Source organism: Myiozetetes cayanensis, unplaced genomic scaffold, assembly GCF_022539395.1.
Source record: "Myiozetetes cayanensis isolate MyiCay16 unplaced genomic scaffold, myiCay2020 scf3, whole genome shotgun sequence".
NCBI lineage: Eukaryota > Metazoa > Chordata > Aves > Passeriformes > Tyrannidae > Myiozetetes > Myiozetetes cayanensis.
The window spans coordinates 1,779,674-1,806,875 of NW_026087521.1; the positions used below are offsets into that span (position 1 = coordinate 1,779,674).

Consider the following 27,202-nt stretch of genomic DNA (forward strand, 5'->3'; position numbering starts at 1 on the left):
AACTCAAGGATTTTAACCTAATATTAATAATAATAATAACAATAACAACAATAATAATAATAACAAACAACTATGAAAATAATGATGATAATGATGATGATGATAATAATAATAATAATAACCACCATCTAAGCCTTTTAGGGGGCACAGGGGAGGCCCCCCTGGAATCCTGGGGTCAGTTCTGGGCCCCCAGCCAGGAGAGCCATGGAGGGGCTGGAGCGTGTGCAGGGCAGGGAAGGGAGCTGGGAAGGGGCTGGAGAACTCCTGAGGGAGCTGGGGGGGCTCATCCTGGAGAAAAGGAGGCTCAGGGGGGACCTTCTGGCTCTGCAAGTCCCTGCCAGGAGGGGGGAGCCGGGGGGGGTCGGGCTCTGCTCCCAGGGAACAGGGACAGGAGGAGAGGGAACGGCCTCAAGCTGTGCCAGGGCATGTTTAGACTGGATTTTGGGGAAATTCTTTCCTGGAGAGGGCTGTCCAGCCCTGGCACAGCTGCCCAGGGCAGTGTGAAGTCCCCATCCCTCGAGAGATTTCAGATCCCTGTGGATGTGGCACTTGGGGACACGATCAGTGGTGGCCTTGGCAGTGCTGGGGAATGGTTGGACTCCAGGATCTTGGAGGGCTTTTCCACCTTCCCAGATTCTCTGGCTCTGTGACTCAAAGCTCCTGCTTGTTTTCCAGATCCAGGATGACACACCTGAAGTTCCCCAGTCCCAGATGGATTTCCTGCTCACACAAGGCCGAAGTGGGCTCAGATCCATCAACATCAGGAACAATTAACAGCTGGGTAATGCCTGAGGCCCTTTTATTTGTCATTCCTGTTTTATGTTGGTTTTTTTCCTCAGCAGAAACGTCCTCCCAGTAACCACTGAAGGGAACTGATGCAGTCAGTGCTGTCCCACCTGGCCAAAACTCTTAAAAAAAGCACATTATTTGTGTGAACATATAAACTGTTTGCAGTTTTACACAGAACAGCTTCTCCTCCTTGCTTGCAAATTGCTCCTGAGAGTTGTGAGCTGGACTGGAGTAATTATTTGCCACCGGTTAATAAATGATTTTTTTTGGGCTCCAAACTTCCTGCAGCCTTTCCTGAGTTTAATTTCTAATACTTTTCCTTTCATTTAGCACCATCCTTGAGAGAGCTCTCAAACAGCTTTGACAGCCCGCAGAGAGAAGGCCCTGACATATGGATGGCTTTGGCCTGCAGCAAAGAGCCTTTCATTTCCACCTATTAAAGGGGAGCCATAAATCCTGGGGTTCCTCAGCCCCGCTCTTCCCACAGCCAGGGAACCTCCCAGGCACATCCAACCCCCCCAGAGCCCTTTGGAGATGGAATTCTGCCCATTTGTCCTGAAATCTTTGCCTGTTTCCAAACTGTAATTTCCAGTCACACAAAACAATCATAAAAAAAAACAAACAAACCAAAACCAACAAAACAAAACCCTGGCAGGAAACAGCTGCTCTTAAAACCTCCATTCCTAAATAGAAATCAGCAAGAACAGGGGATGTTTTCACTGAACTCTCCCAAATATATGGGAAGAGCTGCTTTCTGATTTGGGGGCTGGGTGTTTCCAGGAATTCACTGAATAAATGCAGTTTGACCCCTAAAAATAAATGCAGTTTGACCCCTAAAACCCACTCCCAGTAGAGAAAAATAAGGAAACTCAACCTCCTCAGTTTGGTGCTCAGTGTGAAGACAGAGGGGTGTTGAATTCCCAACAGAGCCCCCTCTCAGAAAGGGGTTTGACATCCATGAAAACCCAAAAGGCTTTCACTCCTTGAGCCAAGACAAGAAGGGCTTGGAAAGGAGGGGGGAAAAAAAAAAACCAAAAATAAGGTTTCCCAAAGATCATGGCTGTTATTATTTGTGTGTTGCCACAAAGTCCCAGCGGAAAATTTGGGGCTTCAGGAGGTAAAAGGAGGGACCAGATGAGAGACAAAACGAGGTGTACTCAGATGGGATATCCCAGGATCCACAGGGAGGGTTTTAGCCCCAGAACAGCCACATCCAGGTGCAGGTTGTTTTGCAGGATAGAAGGAAAATGGATCAGGTGTTAGTTAATAACGTTATTAACCTCTTGGAGGAAATGATGTGGCCAAGGGGGATGTGTTAATGGGAATTTCATGGGGTGGAAAAGGGGATGAGGAGCCTGGGGCACTCACCCCACACCACAGCATGGAATTGTTTAGGTTGGAAAAGTCCTCCAAGATCCTGGAGTCCAACCATTCCCAGCACTGCCAGGGCCACCACTGATCGTGTCCCCAAGTGCCACATCCACAGGGATCTGAAATCCCTCCAGGGATGAGAACTTTACACTGCCCTGGGCAGCTGTGCCAGGGCTGGACAGCCCTTTCCAGGAAGGAATTTTCCCAAAATCCCTTCTAAACATGCCCTGGCACAGCTGGAGGCCATTCCCTCTCCTCCTGTCCCTGTTCCCTGGGAGCAGAGCCCGACCCCCCCCAGCTACCCCCTCCTGGCAGGGACTTGCAGAGCCAGAAGGTCCCCCCTGAGCCTCCTTTTCTCCAGGATGAGCCCCCCCAGCTCCCTCAGCGGCTCCCGGGAGCGATCCCGGCAGGATCAGTGACGATCAGGACTACATTACCCAGCGTGCTCCGCGCGGGAGGCCGCCCCACACCCCGCCCTCCGCCGCGAAGCATCACGGGACTTGTAGTCCTTCTGCTCACGGCCAAGTTCTCCCCGACAAGCTCCCCGCGCGGTTCCGGTCCCTGCCGCCCCTCGGCCGGGGGAGGGCCGCGCCGTTCCCATGGCAACGCGCGGCGCCAGCCAATGGGAAGCGCCGTTCTTCTCTCGTAGATGCGCGGCGGGCCAATGGGCGGCGCCGTTGTTGCGGGGCGGCGCTGCTGGCAGCCGGCGCTCGCAGAGTCTCCTTGGGGCCGTCCCGAGATGGGCGGCGGCGGCAGCACCCGGCGGGTCACCTTCGAGGCGGACGAGAATGAGAACATCACCGTGGTCAAGGGCGTCAGGGTGAGCGCGGGGCCGTTCCGAGTCACCCCCCGGGCCGGGCTGACCCGCCGCTTCCACCTCCCTCTGCCCCGCCGTGTTGTCCTATCCCTGTGCCTGCCCCTTTCTCTGCCTGCCCCGTCCCTGTCTCGCTTCCCTGCCCTCTGCCCCGCTGGTTTCTCCCCTCTCCGCTGTTCCAGCCGGGACAAGGAGCGCCCCGCGGGTGTTCCCTGCCCGTTTTGGGATCAGTGTGTGACTGCAGGAGCCGGGTTTGCCTTTCCGTGACCTCCACACGCCGGAGCTCCTCCCTTTCCCGTGTCCTGACATTCCCCGTGTCCCGCTTCCTGCGGGGCCGCTCCCTCGGTGTCCCGGCATGGTTTGGGTTGGAAGGGAACTTAAAAATTCATGGAATCACGGAATCGACCGGGTTGGAAGAGACCTCCGAGACCGTCCAGTCCATCCCTTGATCCCAACCCCGCTGGGATCACCAGACCCATGGCACTGATGGCACATCCAGCCTGTCCTGAAACACCTCCAGGGATGGAGAATCCACCCCCTCCCTGGGCAGCCCATTCCAAGGGCTGAGCACTCTCTCTGTAAGGAATTTCTTCCCAATATCCAACCTAAACCTCCCCTGGCAGAGCTGAAGCCCAAGCCCTCTTGTCTTACTGAGGGTTGCCTGGGCAAGCAGGAAAGGACTTGTGACACAGAGAACTTCAGGAATTCTTGCACCTTGGGAATTTCCCCAGGGCAGGCAGCGTGTGGCTCATCCCGGGGGTGACAATAACTCCTCTTTTATTCCTGCTCTCAGGGAGGAGCAGAACAAGCCCTGACAGTTCATTCTGGCAAAGCACAGGGATGTTTTTAATTCATGGTCATTTAATACCCTCGGGCAAGTAGGTGACAGTAATATCAGTGTAACATATCTTTATATATTCCAGGCAGAGCAAAGTTTGTCTATCCCAGATTTCCCAGAGAAGCTGTGGCTGCCCCTGGATCCCTGGGAGTGTCCCAAGGCCAGGCTGGAGCAACCTGGGATAGTGGAAGGTGTCCCTGGGGTTGGGACTGGCTGATCTTTAAGGTCCCCTCCAACCCAAACCATCCTGTGATTCCATGAGTTGCAAACGAAGCTTTTATGTTAATAATTATTTTCCTTGCGTTCCTTTTATCCATGGGCTCCTGCAGAGCTGAAACTGGGTGTTGTTCCCACAGAATCTGTTGGATTCTGCTTGATTTGGGACAATTTTTCTGCTTGATTTGGGACACTCTTTCAATTAATTTGGTGTTTGACCCCCCCATTGTTTCTGTTGCACCAATCCCTACAGGGCCTTCCCGGGATTTGTTCCTCCTGCACTGTGGGATGTTTGTGTCCAAATAACTGAGACAGGTGACAGCTCTGGTGAATGACAGGCACCGAGTCCCAGGGTGTTGTTCCCTTTCCTTCTCCCTGCATCCCAAATTTCCCACATCATTTTGGTGAGAGCCACCACCCTGCTGTTCAGCGCAGTTTTGGGGGGCAAACGAGGGGAAAGAAAGTTTTTCCTGCACCAAGAATCAAATTTTACCACCTGTCAAGCCTTATATTGGCTTTCTGGGCTCTGTTTTTTTTTAATTTTGGGTTCATTTTCCTGGGAAATGAGATAACTGTGCTGTGGTGTTGTGTTTTTGCAGCTCTCCGACAGCCTCATTGACCGGATGAAGGAACCCTCCTCGCCCGCTGGGAGATCCCCCCGCTCCTCAGGTGCAGCTTTGCTTCCTGCTTTTGTGCTTTTTATTTTTATTTTTAAAAGGGAGGAAGGACAATCCAACTGACCCTTCAGAGCTTTGCAGGGGCCTCGTTGCCCTTTTGGAGAGAGGAGTTTCTCAGCATTAACTTTTTTTGGCCTCGCCTTTACGAGCGTTTTGTGTGGATTTTTAGAGGAGTTTTATGCTCCTCTTTGCTTTCTTCTGACATTTTAAGTGTGAAACAATCTGTTCATCAGACCTGGTTTTCCCACAGTATTATTGTTAAAAGCTTGTTAAAGACATTTAAAAACATATTATTGTTAAAAACCCCACAGAACAAGCAAAGACCCAAATGATTCTTGAGCTCTGAAGGGGAAATTCTTGCTTATTTAAACACTGAGTCTTGTTCTGGTGAAGTTCTGTTCCTCCTGTGAGGAAAGGCTGGGAGAACTGGGATTGTTCAGCCTGGAAAAGAGGCTTTTTTGGGGTGACCTCACTGCCTTCCAGCAGCTGAGGGGAGTCCACAGGAAAGAGGGAGAGAGATTGGGAGAAGGGATGGAGGGACAGGACACAGGGAATGGCTTCAAAGTGACAGGGAGTGTGTTCAGATGGGATATTGGGAAGGAATTGCTGGCTGGGAGGGTGGGGAGGGGTTGGACTGGATTCCCAGAGAAGCTGTGGCTGCCCCTGGATCCCTGGGAGTGTCCAAGGCCAGGCTGGATCAACCTGGGATAGTGGGAGGTGTTGGGGTTGAACTGGATGATCTTTGATGTCCCTTCCAACCCAACCCATCCTGTGATTCTAAGAATTCCTTGAGCGTTTTCCACCTTGGAAAACCAAGTGATTTTAGCTTTTTTTTTTTTTTTTAAATTTTCTATTCCAGGCAAAGAGCACTTTACAAAAATAAATAAATAAAAAAAAAGATGTCTGGAGGGAGAAACATTAGAGCTGCTCCAGCCAGGCCTTTCCTCAAGTGAAGTCTTTGATGGCTTTTTGGGGGAGGAATTAGGGATTATGTTACATGAAAGGACGTGCATTTTGGTGTTCACCAATGACGAGGAATTTATTGGCTTCGCTTTGGGGGTCAGAAAATGAAATTACATCCATTTACACGGGCACCTGACATCTAAACACAACATCTCAGAGCATCTGAGCTCTGCCTGGATCGCTTCCTGGCTTCTGAGAGAGATTAAATGCACTAAAATATTTAACAAGTGTAAAATCTTTCGAGTCTGCCTGTAATTCCTGAAGCAATATCGATGGAAAGTAATTTGCTCAGACAACAAGGGTGGGGTTTTTTTTGTGTATTATACCTAAATCTTCAGTCAGAGCAGACAAAAGGGGATGCCTTAATTCATTTTTGCTTAGTGGATATTGGAAAATCCACTAATGGTTTATTATGGACCAAAAAAAAAAAAAAATAAGAGAGAGGAAGAATAAATGCTTGAATTATCAGGAGTCTCAGCACCTCAGACAAGCTTTTTCCCCCTTTTGCAGAACCAGATGATGTAGAGGACACGTTTTTTTCCCCCTTTTTTTAGTTGTAACTGTTATTGTTGTGTCCTCATGAGAAAAATCAGTCAAGGACTATGTCACAAATTTTAATTATTGTGGAGTAAAATGAGCTGGTGCCTCCTCAGGAATGGGGTTATACCTTTGCATTTGTCAGGGTTTGAATTTTGGGGCTTGATGTCTTTTTTTTTTTTTTTGGGGGTTGGTTTCTGTCTTTGGGTGGAGTTTTGGATTGTTGGGATGCCCAGGAATGAGGATTTGAAGAATTAGGCTGTAACTGGAGAGACAACCAGGATTTAACTGAGCTTTGGGAGAGCAAAACTCATGCAGGGAGCAGGTTGGTGAGGTCACATAAGAGGCAGATTTGAGGGATACACTCAGGGAAGATGTGAGATCCTCAAGGACAAACCTCTTCCAAGTGGAAGAACCAGTGCATTCCAGCCCTTGGGAACGTGAATGGATACACTGGGAGCTGATAACAGAGCTCTGGGGTAAAAAGGAGGCCCCCATGAGGATGGAAAATGAGCGGATTTGGGGGTCAGGAGGAGGCACAGGTGTCATTTACCTCACCTGCAAGGTGCTCAGCTCTCCCAGGATCCTTGGATCCAGGCTGGGATAACTGCATGGCTGTTGTGTTCCAATCCTTGGAAGCTTTCAAGGTGGGAGTGGGGAAAAACCCTGAGCAGTTTTGGGTTGATCTCCAGGCTGAGCCTGCCTGGAGCTGAGAGGTTGATAAAAATAAACTTCCCGTGGCCCCTCCCAGCCTGGAGGATTCCAGGGTTTGGGTGTGAAAACCCAGAGCGTTTGGGATCCTTTGGAGGTGGGAAGGGACCACCTGCAATGCTCTCCTGCCACCTGGCTGAGGACTTTGACCCCAGAGTCATTGCCCTCGTTCCTCCTTTGTTTTTAGGGAGATTTCTTTTTATTGCATATATATTTTTTTTTTTAGGAGTTGCAGCCTGTCCTGGTGATATCAATAATTAGGGCTAGTCAGGTACTGCGTGGGAAAAGGAGGAAAACTGGGATGATTGATGTTGTTGGAGGCTCTGCAGCGTTGCCTGTGACTCTGAATTTTGTGTTTTCAGTTTTTGTGAGTGCCTGGAGGTTTACAGAGTTTGCCTAAACCTGTGCCAGTTAAACAAGAACCCCATCTGCAAACAAACCCCGCCAGTTCTTTGCCCTCTGAGGGATTAATTGCTCATCCACCTCTGGGTTGCAACAACATTGTTTTTCTCTGTGTAAACTGAGGGATGAAGTGAACTGACAGTTGTGATTTTAGTTTGTAGGATTCCCCTTGTTTTTAGAAAAGGAAACAAAAAATCAGGTTTAGCAATGCTGGGGTTGATCCCCTTTGCTGGGAGACACCTGTAAAAAAGCTCAGGCTGTGGATTCACCCCCTTCCTTCAGGATCCAGGAGAGCTTGGGCTCTGCTTTTGCTGCGTTTTATTTGCTCTCCTCTGGGCACAGCTCTGGGTATCCTCAGAAAGGGTTTTACACTTCACTGGTACTTCAAACCTGGCATAAATCAGGTGGGAACCCTCAGGCAACACACTGAGCTGGCACTGGGACCACTGGGAGCCTGGAAGGCCATGGTTTGCACAGAATAATAGTATAGAATAATATTATTATTAATAACAATAATAACAGTGCATTGCCACTGCGTTGCCCCAGAGTTTCCCTGCAGATAACTTTTATTTGCAGTGAGGTGTGTTGATATTTTTGAGGGGGCTAAAGGTTCGCCGTTGATGGGAGGCACTTTAAACTAAAGGTGGAACAAGAATGAAAGGCAAAAGGTGCTGAAACTCTTCCTGCAAATATCATCTTTTTAACCTAAAATGTGGAGTTACAGCTGACCTCATCTCGTGCTCTCCTGTCTGACCACGTGTGGTGTGATCGTAACTTGGTGTAAAACCACCCAGAAACATCCCACTTTAAATATTTAACCTAAATATATTTAAATATACTCCAAGAAATGACATTTGTGCTAATATCAGTCAGGAGTTTGACATGACAGAATTTCAAGTTTGATTAAAGAAGGTTTTTACAGTGAGGGGGGTGAGGCCCTGGCACAGGTTGCCCAGAGAAGCTGCGGCTGCCCCTGCATCCCTGGAAGTCTCCAAGGCCAGGTGGGAATTCTGATGTTTCCAAGGGTTCTGGAAATGGAGGAATTCGATTTTCAAGAGCCTGTGGGATTGGGGGGGTGTTTTCCCTACATGAGGGTCAAGGAGAAACCCAACTCAGTGAGTTTTGTCAAGCATCAGGGGGACATTTAATTGATTTAGGGGGTTCTCATTTCACAGCTGACAGAGAACTTGGGATTTTCCAAATGGGATTTAAAGGAAGAGCCCTGGGTGTTGTCAGGCCCTGTCCTTGTACAAGTGCCCAGGTCTCAGGCAGTGGATTCACCTTCTCTTTAATGAGCACAACTAAAGCATTTCCTTAGCAATTCTTGGGAGTTGAGAGCTAGAACCACCTGCTTTTTGCTTTGTGCCTGCTAAAATCAGATGATCTTCCAGGATTTAGCAGGAAAATCACGCTGGAAAACAACTGTTCTTGTATTGACTTCTTGTAAGTGTGGTCCTTGTATTTATTTCTTGTGAGCTCAAAGCCAGAAACTGGGAAAACACAGAGGAAAAGTAAACCTGGGAAAAAGGCTGGGCAAAGCTCATGGAGCCCTCTGCAAAAACGGGTTTTAGGGACTAATTATGGAATTATTGCCATTGCCTTCTACTAGTTCTGAGCATGGAGTTATTTCACACTTCAAGTTGATGTTTTGATTGTTTCTGTGTAGTTTTTTCTTCATCTTGGTTCCATTCTCCACTAGAAATGGGAATTTGGTGGAAGAAAACGCCTGTTTTGGAGCCACTTGCTCGTTGGGAATCTCCTGCAGGATACTCTGGGATAAATTCCCTCCCATTCCTCCTTTGTCCTTCAGAGACCTTCCTGGGATTACGGGTCCAAAAAGACCAGATGGTGGCAAAGATAAAGGGCTTTGTCATTGAAGGCATTGTTGGAATAGAAGTCATTTGGAGCAGTTTGAATGATTTTTTGGGGTTAATCTTGAGGAACGAAATCAAAAGTATCGATATTTTTAAATGAATAAACCCACTGACCAAATTAGAGCTGTTTGATTTCACCGGTGTCGGTCTTGAGAACACCAGAAAGGAAATTGTTGTTCTGCTGTGTGGAATCCTCTCTGGTTTTAGAGTACAATAGATGTTCTTATCCCAATTTATCTCGAAGTGGTAGAGGAGTTTAAATGCTTTTTTTCTTTTTTTTCCTTTATATTATTGAAAAACACCACTTATTCAACTCAACACAACTTGCAGACCCCCCCGAGTAATAAAACCTTTTTCTTCTCGTGGTAAATGCTACTTTTCTTCCCATCACCATTTATTTACCAGGCAGAGAATCTTCAGCGTGATGGAAAAGAACACTTTAAATGGGTGATTTATCACATTAAGATGAGAAGAGAAGCTTTGTTTTATTCTTTCATCTTCAGGCAGCAGCCAAGTGTTACTAAAGCTCTTCATCACTTGTCAGATGAGGCAGGTTAAGTGTATTTTTTTTTTTTTTTGGTGCAGCTTTAAGGCTTTGTGCTGGTTGTTCTTTAGTTAAAACAGCAGGTCCCGCTCAGAAACTCCTTTTCCTCGGGGGAATGGGATGCACTTTTACCTCCTGCTCCCATTTCCCCCCCACCCCATCCTAGTTTCCATGTGCACTGAACTCCTTGACTTTCAGTGCCCTAAAATAATAACAGTGTTGAAAACTATTACTGAATTTTTGGGGGGAGAGCAGCCTGAAAATTGCCGTTTTCAGGTGCTGCTCCAACCTGCTGGTTGAAATCTAAATTCCAAAAGGAGGGAGAGGACATTTATTCCCTGTTTTTTACAAACTTTGTTGTGCCCCTCTGGCAATTCAGGAGCTGCTTTACCTGATTCCCGTTTTTAGCCTCATTGACCGTGTTTGATTTCACCTCTTGTTAATCCCCTAAAAACCAAGGATCTATTCCAAGCTACTCCTTCAGGCTGGGGATGTGAGATGGAGGTTCTGGTTCTCCTTAACCTCTGGAATTTTACACTGAAAGAGTCGAGCAGTTCATCCAAGATGTTTGATTATTTTTTCCCCCCCTTTACGATTTTCTGTATTTCTTGGGGATTTCTTTTGTGAGGAATCATCTCATCCTGAGAGAAAGGACTCAACCTATCCCTGATGCCACTAATGGACATTTCTCAGAGCCAGGGGAGATGGTATTATTCAATTTAAGGAGGAAAAAGAAATATCAGCAGGAATTGGTAGGAAGAATTAGTAAAGGCAGCGCTTGGAGAGTGACTTTGGTGCTCATCCAAAACCTCAGGAAGCTGGAATTTTTGGAATTGTGTTTCTGTGCCTGCCTGTTGGGCTCACTGCCTGCTTTCATTCAGGAGAAAAGAGATTGTTTTACACAAGGAAAAAAGTGAATTTCTCCTGTATTTCTGAGCTAACTGGGAGCATCTTTGCTGACAGATTTTCATATTTCACCTCTTACCCACTGGAACAGCCTCTTTTTTTTTCCTCTCTGCACTTTTAATTCAATTCCTGAATCCACTTTCTGGTGTTTTGAGGTGCTTTTCCAATTGCTGGCTCGTGATGGATTAACCTACTCCAGGAAGTTTATTCCTGGAGTGGAATTGGATTATTAATTGGCCTCCATCTGTAATACCTTGTTTTTTTAACAACTAATAACACCAAACCACTAAATCTAACTAGTTTATGATCTAAAGTTGTAGGGCTGGTGCCACTATTTCACCAGCTGAGGGACCAGCCCATTGACAACGTTATTTTTATCAGCAGATCTCATTGCACATCATTAAAAATGCAGCTGCTGGATTAATGTTTTTGTGAGACTTTTAAATGTTTCAGCATTTCTCTGTGTCATTTCTGAATAGTGAAAAGAGCCATAAACATCATAGCTGTTTTTTTTTTTATTTATTTACTACCTGTTTGCAGTTATTATTAAAAACAGCAACACAGTTTCCGAGCTGGCAACAACATAATTAAATTGAAATATAAATTAGGTGAAATATAAAGCTGGTTTTGCTGGAGTTGGAGACCCCCCTTTCCTTGGGAGAAATAAATTCCCAGTGCCCATGCAAGGAGTTCTTTTTGTGGTGCTTTTATTTCAGCTTCTTCTCCAAAACAAACCTGTGTGGGATGTGAGAAAGTGGAAATCCTTGGAGCTGCTCCTGTGCTTCCCTTTCCAAGGGATTCCCACATGACCTTGGCACGAAGGTCCTTTAAATCCTTTGGGACCTACTGGTAAATGAAATTAGGATTTGATGGGGAGATAAGTGACCTTTACTCCCTCTTAATAATCAGCTTCTCCTGGAAAACTGTTAATCCCTTTAAAACTCGGGGCTTGGTCGTTACGGGGCTTTAAATGTCCGGTGCAGGAGTTTGATGTGTTGGATTTATCTTTCCATGCAACTCCCAACCCCTGGGAAATCTGTTCAATGGGATCACCAGATGTATTGACGGGTGTTATCTGTGGGTGACACCCTTTTTTCTTTCATTAACCTTTACCTGTGAAGACACACTTTCACTGCTTGTGTTTTCCTCCCCCCCACTGTCACTGCTTTATGGACTCCTGTGTAATTTAGTTTTCTCTTCCTTCTTCCCCAGAGGAACTTGTGAATTTATCAGGCAGTTTCAGCCACACTGGTCACAGGTGGATTTCTCGAGGGTGATGAGTTGATTTACGTGTCCTCTGAAATCTTGCCAAGGCTTGGTGGCAATGGCACTGTTGCAGCGGGTTCTGATCTGATCACTGGCCAGTTTAGAGATCACAGATTATCTTTGTTGTGTTGAACTGATTTGCAGAGGGAAAATAGCCACTGCTGTATCCTGCAATGCATGTTGTAGATTAATTGGTTTGAAAATTAAGAGTTTTGTTGCACCCCCAGAAGTTTCCTCAGGGAGTTGTGTTCAGGACAGATGGGGAAGCAGAATTGTTAGAAAGGTCTCTCTTTTCCATCATTCTTGTCTTTTCCTGGTTTAATTGTAGCTTTGCCTCTCTGGATCCCCCTGAGCTTCCCCTTCCACCTTAGCAGTGCTCGGAAAATTTGGCATCGTTCTTTCCATCCTCCTTCCTGCTGGATTTCTTCACCAGTCCCGGAGGTTGGACAAGACCCTTGAGATCAGAGAATTATAGAGTGGTTTGGGTGGGAAGGGACCTTGAAGACCATCCAGTGCCACCCCTGCCAGGGGCAGGGACACCTCCCACTATTCCATGTTACTCCAGCCTGGCCTTGGACACTCCCAGGGATCCAGGGGCAGCCACAGCTTCTCTGGGAAATCCAGTCCAGACCCTCCCCACCCTCCCAGCCAGCAATTCCTTCCCAATCTCCCATCTGTCCCTGCCCTCTGGCACTGGGAAGCCATTCCCTGTGTCCTGTCCCTCCAGGCCTTGTCCCCAGTCCCTCTCCAGCTCTCCTGGAGTCCCTTCAGGCCCTGGAAAGATGATTATTTTGTCCAGCTGTGGAAAGGCAGAGCCAGGGGAATCATGGAGAGATGCAAGACTGTGGTGAACCCTCTTAGATCAGCAATCCCGGGGGATCTGGGAGAGCTTGGGTCCATAGGAAGGGGATGGAGAGGTTTTGAAAGGCCCTGGAGCTGCTGGGGGTGTCTTGGCCCTTGAGATGTTTTCGTTAATAAACCCTATTACTTGGCTGTTCTGGGGAGAAATACATAATTATTTCACTCTAAGTGGTGGAAGGAGTTTGTGCAAATACATCTGGTGAAAGAGTTTAGAAGCGTTTTTATCCGAGCAGATGAAAGGGATCCCAGTAAATTTCCCCCATCCTGTCAGATAAAATGGCTTTACAATAAACTTCTGAACCACAAAGATCAGGGACCGGACAACTTCAATTGTCCTGAAAGGACACCACACGTTTAATCCTCTTGAAAGGGGAATCACGAAATCCTTCTTATCGTTGCTTACAATGTGATTATTTTTTTTTTTTATTACTTTTTTAATGTGGAATTAGGGAATGCTGATGCTTTTATCCATTGTAGTGAGCAAGAAAAGCCTTCCAGTGTGTGTAGGGTGGGGATTACTCACCCATCTGAAACAGCAACTCCTGACTGTTGTGTTCAATCCAAGGCAGGGACAGGTTCCTAAAGGTGTGTGAGGCTTCTGCTTCGTTATTTTTAATTAATCATTTCAAATGAAGGGGATGGCAAAATGTCTTAGGGCTGAAATAAAATCATAATAATAAAAAAAATGATTATTTCACATCTTGCACTGTTGGAAGTGGGGGGAGAAAGGATGGGTTATCAACATGGGTGAAAAAGTCACTTTAGAACATCCCAACATTCACTCCCACAGCAGGAATTCCTGGAGAAATTAAAAATTAGGTGATTTTTTTTTTTTTTTAATTGTTAACTGGCTTTTTAAACTCAATCCACTTATTGGTGGGAAATGACTTATTTGCTGCCTGTCACTTATTTCAAGATTTCTCGCCCACGTTTCGTGTTTCTTCTCTTGAACTTCCCCTCGTCTGTCAGCTGTTATGTGGAATTGAAATCCTCCCTGACAGGACATTCCTCCCGTGTCAAGATTCCATATTTTTGGTAATGAATCAGGACATTTGTTTAGTTGCAAATTTGTCCTCGTTAAACATCCCTGTCGGGCCCAGGCAGGTACAACCTGACACAAACCTCCTAATCCTCCTCTCCCTTATTTTTTTCCAGCCCTCTCCTCCCCTCCTCAATCCCTTGGGATTTACTGCTAAAGCTCCAACACTAATGGGCTGTTGAAAGGAAAATGTTCCAACTCTAATAGGAACTAAGTTTGTTTTGTGACTCGTGGCTCATGCACGGTCTTGTTTCTAATTTAAATCAGAATAAACGGATTGATAACCCACAATTTACATTGTAAAACGGAGAGCGTAACATATGCAAGGGTGCCTTTGGAAACTGAAAAATATGAAATATTTTTAAATTATGCACACTTAATTGTGCTGGGTTTCTATTTAATTATGCTGGGAGCTCGTTAAAGTGTTGCTGCACATTACCAATATTTAACAGTTAATACAAATCTCTGTCCTTGGAGACGTGGTTTCTGTTTGTGCTGAATTCATGATGGGAGGAAGTGCCTGGAATTGGGGATTTCAGGGGAAGAGTTGCTGGATGAATTAGTACGAGGCTGAAAAGAGAGTTCATTTTTCAGAGTGCTCTTTAAAATAATAATTAAGAAAACCCACAGCAGTTTGAATGCTGCTCTTTAAAGCACATAACTTATTTATTTTAGTGTTTCTTAGGGTGGTTTTTTTAGTGCTGAAGGAATGAAGGGATGGTCCGTTATGTTTTCATTGAATGCAAGGCTAATTTTGACTATTCTAGGGTTAAAGAGTGTTTGAAAACCACTAAATTTTAAAAATAATTGTGCACTAAGAATTACATCATTGTCTTGCTTCCTCTTCTATTCTGATCCCAGCAAATCCAGGCTCTTGGAAAACTCATCATTAAGGCAGGAGGGGCAGATTGAATGGTGTCATTGACGTGATCTGAGCACACCAAGTGTTTCCTGCAGCCTTAATCGACATTGAAATCACATTTAGGTTTTAAATCTCCCTCTTTTCTTTGGTGTGCAGTGAATATTTGTGTGGCCTCATGGAGAATTTATGGATTTACCAGGACACCTCAGCCTGGACTTCCAGGAACTGAGTTCAGGGGTGCCCCAAATTTTGTTTCTGTGCTCGAGACAACTGGGAGAATGTCAGGAAAGGGAACAGGATTTTCTGGTTGTTTAACTGAATGAGAAATGCATCATTTTTTTTCCTGGTCTAGTGGAAATTATTGTGTATTACTGGAGTGCCTGTCATTTATCTAGTTGGCTGCTCTTTCTAAATTAAATTAGGGATTTGATATTTTGTCTCTGCCGTTCAACTTAAGTGGCTGCTGTTCATGAAATCACAGAGTGGTTTGGGGTGGAAGGGACCTGAAAGATCATCCAATTCCAGCCCCTGCCACGGGCAGGGACACCTTCCACTATCCCAGGTTGCTCCAGCCTGGCCTTGGACACTTCCAGGGATCCTGGAGCAGCCACAGCTTCTCTGGGAAATCCATTCCAGCCCCTCCCCACCCTCCCAGCCAGCAATTCCTTCCTGTTGATCCTGAAGATTTTTGTTACCTGTGGAATTTCAGTGTAGACCCCAACTGGAGCTTTTATTAAGCAGAAAGAATAAATCAAAGGTATTTGCATGTTCTGCTATTCACATGTGACACATCTGAAGTGGGAAGGTGGGTGGGAAAGTTGTGGAAGACCTTTAAGGTGTGTGTGTGAGCCCCCAGGCTGAGGCTGGGAAGGCACCAGGCTGTCCTTGTGGGCTTCCTGGTTCAATATTTATGGCTCCTAATGCACACTTAGGGATTTTCCCTCGGACATCTTCATTAGCTGGAATGTTTTCCAAGAGCTCCACTTGCCCTGCCAGCAGCTGAGGCAGATGATGGCGCTGAAGGCAGCCCTGAGGTTCCTCATCCCAGGGGAATGTTATCCTGCTGAAGTGCCCTGGTGGATCGATGGTTTCACTGCCCTCATGCTCAGCTGCCAGTACCAAGTGCTGGAGGAAGAAATGCTGCAGGAATTCGCTGGGAAATAGTTTTTCCAGCACTAAAAGAAGCCTTCCTGCTCCTGGCAATGCTCAGTGTTCTCCAACCCCACTTTATATATCCTGCACCTTGTTACTGTTCTTTAGTGGTTTGTTTGTTTGTTTTAATCCAGTCCTTTGAATTTACTTTTAAATTTCAAATATTACAAATAATGGTATGAAACTAAAGATATTTTAAGTGCTGCCCTATTTGCAGTTTTCTAACCCTGTGTGGTGGAAGGAGGAATAGAAACCAAGAGCTGCCTTTTTTTCTGTTATTTATTCAAAGCCACTCTGCACAGGGTTTTGAGCAACCTGCTCTGGTGGAAGATGTCCCTGCCCATGGCAGGGGGTTGGAAGGAGATGATCTTGAAGGTCCCTTCCAACCCAGACCATTTTGTTTGCAGGGACACACATTCCACTGTCTCTTGGAGAAGTTGCTTTCTGAAAGATCTCCTGTTCGCTGGTTTTTAGCAGCAAAACTCAACTAAATAGCTTAAATCAACTTGTTTATTTTCTTTTCTTTTTGTTATAAATCCGTTCTCTGCATATCATTTAGCTCAGCGTTTCCTAAAAGGCATTTGATTGTATCAAACCTAAGTGCCTCTTCATTAATAACTTAATGCACCTGCCCTTTCAAGAGAATTTACTGAAGCTGCCTGCTAATACAAATGCTGCTTCCATTAATGATTTTTTGCAAATGAGAGGCTAATGGGCAGATTCCCAGCTCTGCAGGCTGGAAGTGATTTGATTAATTTGCCCATATCCCATTCCTGGTTTCTCAGGCTCACGGTTTTGAGGCTGCAGGTGTCTTGCTTTCCCCGAGGTGGGTTGTTTACTGCTTTGGGTTGGAGTCTTGATATCCTGCTGATTGTTTCTTTATTTTTTTTTATGAGACAACTGTTTTAGAATGAGAGGAAAAAAAGATCTGGATTTGGATCTTGGGATGAGCAAGAGCAGAGGAGTTGGAGTCAAATCCTGTGGGAGTAGCTGAGCTGCACCTGCCCTCGTGCACCCACCTGAGAGGGATAAAATTGCTGATAGCTCCTCAAAAATTGTTGTCTTGTCTTTGAGACTGCTCCTGGAGTTCCAAAATGGAGCACATTTTATATGTCTGAACCCTCAGGATTTCCTGGGAAACAAGAAGCTTCTTCAGGGCCCTTCTCTCCTGTGTCCTCCTCCGTTGTCCCTGTAACTCTCCAGAGTACTCATCCCATTTTGGATCTGGGAAACATTGGATTTCTGGTTTCTTACCTGTCCCCCAAGTGGGAGGATCAATCCTAAGGGTTAAACAAATGGCTTTGCATGTTCTTTTTGTTTATAAATATGTTTTTAAGAGAAATCAGGGTTCCTGGCCTTTTAAAAAGGTGGCAGAATAAGCCCTTTTTCAGGTTGTTGGGTGGAATCTTGGTGTCTTCCTCTTCTGGAAAAGACTGAATGGGAAAGTGTTGCAACCTTCCCTTTCCCAGGTGTTGTGTTAGGATGAGGGGGAACAGCCTTAAGCTGAAGGAGGGTGGGTTTAGATGGGATATTGGGAAGGAATTCCTGGCTGGAAGGGTGGGCAGGCCCTGGCACAGGTTTCCCAGAGAAGCTGTGGCTGCCCCTGGATCCCTGGGAGTGTCCAAGGCCGGGTTGGACGGGGCTTGGAGCAACCTGGGCTGGTGGGAGGTGTCGGGGTTGGAACTGGATCATCTTCCAGGGCCCTTCCAACCCAAACCATCCTGGAATTCTGTGGCCACATGGAGAGTGTTTTGTGCTCCCACAACTCCCAGCCTGCCCTGTTCTTTTCCAATGAAAGCCCCATCCCAGTGAGAGGGACTCCCATCCTTTCACCCTTCAGGTCCATCTGAAGACATGATGCCAACTGGAATAATTGAATGGAAAACTGGAGTATAAATGCTGTAACTTTTATTCTGGAACTCCTCTCTTTTTATTCCCTGGGCATGGTCACAGGTTTTGGCCAATAGACAGATATTGGATGTGATTTATGGATTCTCCAGATCGATCCTTGGCTGTTTTGTCCCCTTTCTTTCAGGTCTTAAAGCTTTAAATACAAAAGGATCTGAATTTCCCTTTTTGTGTGTTTGTTTGGGGAGGGGAAGTTACCTGAACCAATTATGTGTCCTTGCAGTGTATAAACATGTTTTAAATAATAAAATAATAATAATAATAATAATTTAAAAAATGGTTTAAATAAGAACAGTTGGTTATTTTATCCGTAGTCTTTTTGAAGTTTGAAACTGTGCATTAAGAGGGAGGAAGGACCACGTTTTTCAAATGTTTCCAAAGGAATAGTTGGACAATAAAAGATATCAGATCTCCAAATTGGCTGGTGGTGGGAGCTGTGCATTAGCACTCTGAAGAACTTAAAATATTAAAGGGGATGGGGGGTGGGAATGGCTAAAAAATAATTTAATTTAATTTTTAATATAATTATATTAATATATTAATATTTTAGCAGTCTTGCACCCCCCAGGTTCTAACATTCTCCAGTAGTCAAGAGTCTGTTTTATTGCCCTGTAATCTGAGCAGAAATTGCCATCAGAGAAATATTATTCATTTATCTACAGTCTTCTTTTGCAATAAATTAACTTTTCTCTTTTTAAATGCATCTTCCCCCTGGAACAAATCCCTCCCCCTTGTGGAACTGCAGTGTTTTTTTTTAACTGAAACATCACAGAGTTCCCATCTGGGAGCTCCCCACTTGTATCTTTACAATAATTCCACCGAATGATCTATGGCTCCACTTTTATTCCCTATTAGTATCTGGCTGATCAATGAGCAGCTTAATTGATTGTTAAGGTCAAATGTCTTTATTGGCTTTTCTCCTCTCGTTACGACTTAAACCATTCCACGGTCTGCTGGACTTCTTGTACTCAGGGTTTTTTTTGTGCACACCAGAACGATAAATTTCGTGATGCAGATGCTGCTCGACGAGATATCGATGCTGCTGCCAGCCCAGATATTCCCAATAAAGCAGGGCTTTGCTTTTCCACCCGGCTTTGTGGGGGGGATGTGTGAAAAGGGTCGTGTTTACCTCAGAATTTGCACCTGTTTTGTTAATATTTTTCGGCTGGGCTCTCTCAAATGTCCCCCTGCTTTTCCCTCTGTGTCGTCTCAGCGTTCCCTGGAGATTGATTCCGGGATTTTGATTCCTTCTGCTTCCCTTCAGATGTTTATAACTGAATTACTTGGCCAAGACTCCCAGAAATTATGGAGCTGCTTCATCCGTTCATAAAACTCCCATTTTCCTGAGACTGCTTCGGGATGAGGGGAATTGCACACTCAGGATTCAGGGAAACTCTTGTGGGAACGGGGAATAAGGACTTTGGGATAACATTTGTGGGTAAATCCTGGGGATGATGTCCTGGAAATCTCCTTCCCTGAGTCTGAGCCCCCCTGAGCAGAGGTTTTGTTGCTGCTCCAGAGGGTTGTTTCATTCACCTCCTTAAATTCAGCACCTTTGTTTTGCTCAGGTTCTGGGTGTTTTGGGATGGGATCACTTGTGCCTCTGTGCTCCCCACGGAGTGAGATCTGAGCTTCGTGGGAATGAGGGAATGACCTGTTTGCCTGTCCTGGAATTCCAGAGCGGGGCAGAGTTTCAGCTGGCGTAGGCAGAGCTTTATTCCAGGCAGGATTGGGATTTCCGTGGATTTTGGTAGTTTTTGTAGGATTGGTGACTCTCCCGCTTTTCCAACTTTGTGTGGAAAACTCAACTCAAATTCTTGAGGGAGTTGCTTCCCTGCTTTTTCATTTCTTAGCCAGGCTTCCATTATTTCATCTGCCAGCATCCAAGGGAAGCAAATATTCCCTTCACGTCTGCTGGTTTAAACAAAATCAGGAGGGTTTGAGGCAAAACCCTTGTCCAACGGTAGGAACCAGAAATCTGGATATGTGGGATGTTGTAAGTGCTTTGTTGGGTAAAATACCCATCTGAAAACGCTTGGTTCTTTACACAAAGGCATTTCTTTTGCTTCTATATGAACAAAACCCAGCATTTTATGACTTTACTATTTATGCCTCTGTCCCATCCCCCCAGTTTTACTTTACAGAGAGATAATTCTGAAGAAAAATGCATTTAATTTAAACATCCAGTGGATGTTGTTTAATTTTCCAAAGGGCTGCGCTAATTGAAAAGCTGTTTAAGAAGAGTAATTTTTTTAAAAAGAGGAATTTTAACGAAGTGCTGTTGTGTGCTAAAATTTCCAAGCCGGTTTTAAAGCACAAAAAGCTGCTCTGTAGAAAAAAAAAAAAGCAAATAAACAAACTAAAGCACTGCATTATAAAGTTGTTTTCTGTAATTGGGAATATTTTGTGTTCTGTTAACATTTAATTGTGTTTTTCTTTTAATTGCAGTTAATAATGAAGAGCTGAAGAAAAGAATAGCTGAAGAACTGGCCTTAGAACGAGCCAGGAGAGACTCTGAGGCCCAAAAGAGGAGGTGGGTTCATTAATAACAAACAGGATTTCAATTAAACTTTTGTTGTTATTTAGCTGCTTCCTGTGACAGCTGAATTTTGTGCCCTCAGACAGCGGCAGGTGAGATATTGAGCGAGTTTTTGATATTAAATACCTGTTCAAACAGCAAATAAACTGGAATTTCCACGTCAGAGCTGATCTGAAGTGTTGCTCGAAGTCCCTTTCGACCCCCTAAGCCTGATTTTTTTGCAGCATTTTAAGCTCAGTCTGCTGATTTCTCTGGAGTCCAAATAATCACTTGGTGGGGCAGGGGCAGAAACAGCAGAGCAGGGCAGGGGTGGGGGCCTTGTGACCCACCTGGCTGCTCAAAAGGGACATTTTCACTGCAGTAAAAAATGGTCATTCTTGTCATTTTTATCAATTCCAGAGATTTCTGGCAGCTGCAGCAGGGTTAGAGCTGGTTTATTAGTACAGTGGGGTTGCTTTGAACATGCAAAATACTTTATTAAAACCCTTTTCTGGTAGAAGATCTTTGAAATAATTTTTATATATAGGCCTGGGCAAAGCCATTCTCAGCAATTAAAAATTCCTGTTTAAATTGGAAATAGATTCTGGTGTCTGGTGAACTCAGCGGACTTATTAGTCCATTAGTGTGTTTATTTATATTTTCAGTGATTGCCACAAACAGATAACGACACACTGAATATAAATATTAACTTACACATTGTCCCCCATCTCTGAGAATGGGAAGAAAAGCTCATTATGATGGATTAAAAAATATTAGAATGCAATTAGAACTACTTAAACCTGCATCTATCTGGGTTGTTTCCTACACATCATCATATTATTATTTAATTGAGTTTGGTTGATGGGGTATATAATTAGATAGGACTCTATAATGTCCTAGGGAAAAAAAACCCACAACAAAACAGGCTTTTCTTTTTTATTTCTCTTTTTTTTTTGGCATCAGCAATAAAGGAAATCAATAAGTTACAGTGAAATCTCCTCTCTCAGGAGCTGAGCTCTGACAGGAAAACTTGGGTTATGGTTGAGCTTCGTGTTGGCCGCTCAAAACTGGAGTTAAATTGTGGTTAAAATGTGCAAATGTCTGGTTTGCAACATCAGCATTTTGTAAATGTGATGCTTTTCGGTCCCTTCCATTAGTTTTTTCCTAATTTTATTATAATTTTTACACACTATATATATAATTATAAAACTGCATCTCAAACAGAGCGTAGAGGCTTTTTTTTTTGTCTTGGATGACACAACTTTAAAAGATGTTTTTTTCTTAAAGGGTTTTTTTAAGGTCCTCCTGGGCTGAATTCTGGTTGAGGTTTATGTTTTGAAAACTTTTAAAGGAGTGCACATTGTTCAGTTATTTTGTCTTGCATGTACAGAGTGTTCTGGGTGATGCAAACATGAAATGCAAACTGTAATAAATTGTGATGTAAAAACCAAACACATTAATGCAATGTTACAAAACAGAACAAAACTATAACTGCTTCCAATATATTAACAATTTCATTTGATAACCCACGACTTTCAAGGCACTTGTCAGTATTATGTGACAAAAAAATTAAGGTTCTTTTACTTCCACATTCATCTCGTGGATTGTTTTCCCATCGATGGTGTATTTTGAATATTTACTGAATATTTTCTTGTTCCTTCCTCAACAATATTGGGGTTTTTTCTCAAAATTAACTGGTTTTTTCCAGTCTTGAAGTGAAACAGCATTTAAACATATAAATATCTGAAGCTTTCAACAGCTTGTTGTGTGATTCCAACTGTCTCATGGCTGATTTCTGTGTGCAGTGTGTGACCACATTTTTATTTGATTGCAAAACGTGTTTTACTCATTTCAGACTGCGAAGGGAGTTTTAATTTTAACTTCTATATAAATTATTTATTCACACATACATACCCAGTACAGATGGGCTCCTCTTACCTCTTGCTACATACAGCGAAGATCTGCTCTTATTTCTGAAAGAACACTCTTAAATTGTGTTTTAATCAACCCACAATACATGAACCGCAGCTCCTGTTTCACGCTTGAAAAATTATACATAAACCAGTGGTTTAGACCTGGATTTAGGACAAAATCCTGCATCCCCCTGATCCCTCCTATTCCCACATGTTTTTTTCATGTGTGTCCAACCCTTTTTGTGTGTGATTGAGTTGGTTACAAACTTTGTGAAGCTGCTCCAAGTTGAGTTTCTGGATCAGGTGAGAGCGAGGTGTGAGCTTCGATTTCCCCACAGAGAATGGAAGAACTTCCCACAGGATTTTCTTCCCTCAGGACCTCACCGGGATCTGCAGCTTCATCCAGAGGGGCAGCTCCCACCTCTGCTCCCTGTGCCAGTGGCAGGATCCAGGGAATGAATGGCTGGAGCTGTGCCAGGGCAGGGTCAGGGTGGATTTTAGGGAAAGGCTCTTCCCACAGAGGGTGGTTGGCACTGACCAGGCTCCCCAGGGCAGTGGGAACTTCCCAAACCTGGGAGTGTTTGGACAACGCCCTCAGGGACAGGGTGGGATTGTTGGGTTGTCTGGGCAGGGCCAGGGGTTGGATCAATGATCACTCCTCCTTTTTGCTCAGGGTTGTTTCTCCCTCTGGTCCTTGAACATCTGAAATGTTTCGTCTGGAAAACGTTTCCATTTAGAAAAGTTGATCATTACTGATGTGCAGCCGAATTTGCAGTGGCTGCATCGGTGCAGATGTGACCAGTTCATGTGTCAGAACTGCAGTTCCAAGGATGGTGCTCAAGGTGACCAAAAAACGAGAGGATGGACACAAGAAGTGGAGTTTGACAGTGCTGACAGGGAATAAATGATAATTGTTGGTGGAGTTTCACAAAGTTCTTGACTTACTTTGCAGTGTCATAACAGAGAGGGATGGAAAGTTTGTGAAACTGGTTATTTGCCAAGAGACCCAGAGGTCCCAAGAGACCCAGATAATTCTATTCCCTGCTTCCTTGAACTTGGATTTTCCTGTATCACATCTCCTGTCATTCCAGCATTCACTTAGAAGAAAATTCCTACTGTAAATAGAAATGTTAAGGTAGGGAAAGGCTTAAAAATAGACTTTGGTTTGGTTTGGTGGCCCTTCAGTAACTCTGTTGCCAACTCTTTAAGGCAGAAAATGATCAGTCCCAGCGCTGAGAATTGTGCAGGTTTTGCTTAAAATGTTATTAAGAAGGAGTTGAAGTGATAAAAGTATCTTAAATATTTCTTAATTATTTCAGTATGTCTGTGTAGACAGTCCCAACCCTGCAGGATTAACTTATTTAAAATTAAGACCTTGGGAATGGGTTCATTCGATTTGAGGAACGTGCCTGAACTTCTCCAGGTGACTTCATCTGAAACTGTAAAGGAACAGTTTCTTTACCGGAGTTTTTAATATTATTGTTATTATTTTTTATTCTTATTCAGCCCTTCTCCAGCTTTCTGGGTCTTTTTGTCATTGCCTGGTGGGATCTCCATTATCCCTTCCCTGCAGTGGCTTCTCCTTCTTCTCTGGTGTGGTCACCCAAAAAGCCCATTAGAACCATGGCTGGATCCTCTGCTCTGGAGCCAGGCTGGAACAGCTGGGAATGTTCCTCTGGAGAAGAGAAGGATCCAGGGAGACCTGAGAGCCCCTTGCAGGGCCTAAAGGGGCTCCAGGAGAGCTGGAGAGGGACTGGGGACAAGGGATGGAGGGACAGGACACAGGGAATGGCTTCCCAGTGCCAGAGGGCAGGGATAGATGGGATATTGGGAAGGAATTGCTGGCTAGAATGGATTTCCCAGAGAAGCTGTGGCTGCCCCTGGATCCCTGGGAGTGTCCAAGGCCAGGCTGGACAGGGCTTGGAGCGACCTGGGACAGTGGGGTTGGAACCGGATGATCTTTCGCGTCCCTTCCAACCCAAACCATCCTGTGATTATTCTGGGATGGCTTTTGACAACTCTTGGGTTACTCCTTGGTAACTTTTCTCATGAAAACCACCTGGGAAATGCTTTCCTGGAGCAGTGCAGAGACAGATTTCCAGCCCTTCCCCGGGGTCTGTTCCACGCTGCTCTCTGGGCTCCACACTACAAACTCCTCCCAACCTCTGCATTTCCAAACACCCTCATCCCACCCCAGCAGCACAGGGCACAGGTAACAAGCTCTGAGTAAACCTGCAGCTCATGCATCAGAGAACGACACATCCACCAGTGGGGATGTAAAGTGGGAGAAGGAGGAAGAGCAGGATCGGGGAGGAACCTCTGGGAAGCTGCACACCAAAACTGCTGCCTTAAAATCGATGCTGGGGGGGTTTAAAACTTCCCATTGATTTCTTGCTTTAATGGCACGTTCACTCCGGTTTCCTGGCGTAGGAGAACAAAGGGGGGAAAAAAAATCAAGGGATTGATTTATTTATAAGGTTCATTCTGTGTTTTAGTGAGCTGGAGTTATGAAGAGCATGTTAATGTACCTCAGTCTCACGTGGGTGGTGCAGTGGTGGGGAAACTCCTGAAAGGATTATTTTCCCCCTAAATTATGATGGTTTTCCAGCTGTGTTGAATTGGGAAACCTGCTTTTTCTTGGGGGATTGTTCTCATGGGGGACGAAAAGCTCCTTTTTTTTGGAAATAATTGTTATCTGATTTTCTACCACTTGGCAGTGTTTGGATTAAGAGTGAAAACAATCTGGAAAACTGCATTTCTCTACTACTGACAGCAGGGCAGAAAGCTGGGAATACTCTGAAGGAGTAACAGTGATTGTAGTTGTTTTGGCTTGTGATAGGTCAGGAATAAGAGTTTAATCTTTTTTTTTTGTTGTTATAAATTAACTGGAAATTATCCAAGGGATCATCACCTTTAGCAAGGGAAGAATTGACAGAGTTGCACCAGAGCTGGACCTCTCTTCTTACACCTTTGAAGAGGTTCAGGTGGTAGAAAGGGGACTTCAAAGAGTAACTGAGACTGCAGGGAGGACTTCAGATGGTAACTGGGACTGCAGGGAAGGCTTTTCTGGACTGTAGATCAGGTATCAGAGTGTGTGTTCTGGAGTGAATCAGGAAATGCCAGGCCCTGCTGAGGGCTCTTCATTTACAAACCAATTCTTTACGAGTCCCTTCCAGCTCAGGATGGTCCATGATTCAAGTTTATTGTGTATAACTGGTCTTATAAAAACATTAAAAAAAAGAAATTAAACCTGTTTCTTTTGGGTATCCAAAGGGCCACTTCAGCCTCAGGGTTGGGAATCGTGGAGCAGCAGCGAGTTTTGGCATCACTTCCCAGGTTTTGTTGCTCCCATTCCCCCTTCCCTCTCAAACCCTTTTTTCCCCCCTCGTCTGATCTCACACAGAGCAGAAGATTAATAGTGGATTTATCCTTCAACAGCCATGATATTCCTGAGGGCTGAAAGACTATGGGATAATGCAGGAAAACAGGGAATGAGGAGGGTCAGACTGTCCCTCTGCAGGTGAGGGGAGAAGCCAAGATTGAGTGTGAAGTAATTTGGGGTTTGAGGAGAGATTTAACTCTAAAATGAGTCCTTTTGCAGCTGATGCCTTTTCCAACCAGCTGTTAAACCTGGGAAAGTTCAGTGTAGGATTTTTACCTGCCGAGGAAACAGAAAAAAATGAGCTTGGAAAGTATCAAAAGCGTCTTAGAAATCTGTGAAACTCTCCTTGGTGTTTTCAGTGAAGGACAAAAGGCACTTGGCAGTGGCAGAGTGGCTCTCCAAGATTTCTGTCCCTGCTCTGATTCCCCATTAGAACCAGAGTGCCGAGTTCTCGGTGCAGGGGGAGATGAATCTCGGAGACGGGAAGTGGAAATTGCAGAAAGCAAGAGCTGTAAATTCACTCCCACCTTTATAAACCCCCCATTTTCCGAGGGATTATTTTTCACTTCCCATTTTAAAACCTGCCAGCTCCTGCACCGAGCTTCATCTTGATCAGTTTATTTCCAGGAGAGATGGGAAGATGACTGGAGGAAGCCGGTGAGCATCCACAAAAATAATATTGCTTCCTATTTCGGGTTCAGGTAGGAAGGAGGAAAAAAACTATTCCTCCCCCCTGGCAATTTTAAAGAAACCTTTTATTTCAAACTGCTGAGCTCTTTGGTTTTGAGAAGCAGCAGATGAGTAGACACAGCAGAGAAACATTTATAAATAACAATAACAATAATAAAAAAACCCCACACGTTGGAACTGTCACTTCATTTTAAGGGATAATTAATGTTGTCATAATTCCACGACTGCCTCTGCAGATCCCAAGAGGAGAGATATTAAGGTGGGGAGTCGTTTCAGGTGGAGTTGTGTGGATGGCTAAATACACATGCAAATTATGGAAAGCGGTTTTTGCTGTTCTGCCTCGGGTTCTCCTCGTGCCTCGGGCAATAAAGGTAGAGATCTGCTCATCTGTTTTGTCTCTATCTAGAAATACTGATCTGTGTGCACAGGATTGAAAAGCTTTATGAAGTGTAGTTATAAAATCCCCTCAAAAAAACCTGCCCCCCCTTCTACTCATCCCCCTCTTCCAACACTAAAAACATCAGCATAATCTGAATATCTCCAGCTCAACCACTGGCAAGAATCAGTGTCCTTGTTGCCCTGGGTGTTCACAAGCTGTCCATAAATAAATGTGGATAAATTCAATTAATTTATGTGTGTAACTGAGGTTTGAGATCAGAGCCTTGGATCTTTTGATCAGGGACTGGCACAGGAAATCCCGTGGCCTCGAGCAAGGATTTCTCAGTTGACAGATGGTTTGCTGAGGTTGGAAGGCAGCTGGAAAAGGGAGATGGATGAGTGTGTTCTGCTGAGAGGTGGTGCCTGGACCCTGCTTGGAGGGTCTGGAGTTTGGAGTGGGGGGGAATTTCAGGCAGTGGAAAGAAATGGTTGCGTGGGGCAAGGTGGGACATGGTTTTACCCAGGATAAGTTGTATTTTATCCAGTGTTTTCTGGGGTTGGATAACAAACTTCATGGAATCACAGAATGAC

The 27,202-nt window shown here is 44.8% G+C and overlaps 1 protein-coding gene across 4 annotated transcripts in view; it reads left to right on the forward strand.

The window, feature by feature from the left end:
- The first annotated feature begins 2,847 nt into the window (after window positions 1-2,847).
- Window positions 2,848-27,202, forward strand: part of CHCHD3 (coiled-coil-helix-coiled-coil-helix domain containing 3) — a 121,029-nt gene continuing 96,674 nt past the window's right edge. The window contains exons 1-3 of one of the 4 annotated variants that reach the window (XM_050325231.1): window positions 2,848-2,980; window positions 4,628-4,697; window positions 20,179-20,263. In XM_050325231.1, coding sequence (XP_050181188.1) covers window positions 2,900-2,980; window positions 4,628-4,697; window positions 20,179-20,263 — 236 coding nt within the window. In that variant the 5' untranslated portion in view covers window positions 2,848-2,899. The remainder of the gene's footprint in view (window positions 2,981-4,627; window positions 4,698-20,178; window positions 20,264-27,202) is intronic. The other 3 variants (XM_050325232.1, XM_050325234.1, XM_050325233.1) reach the window with 3 other exon arrangements.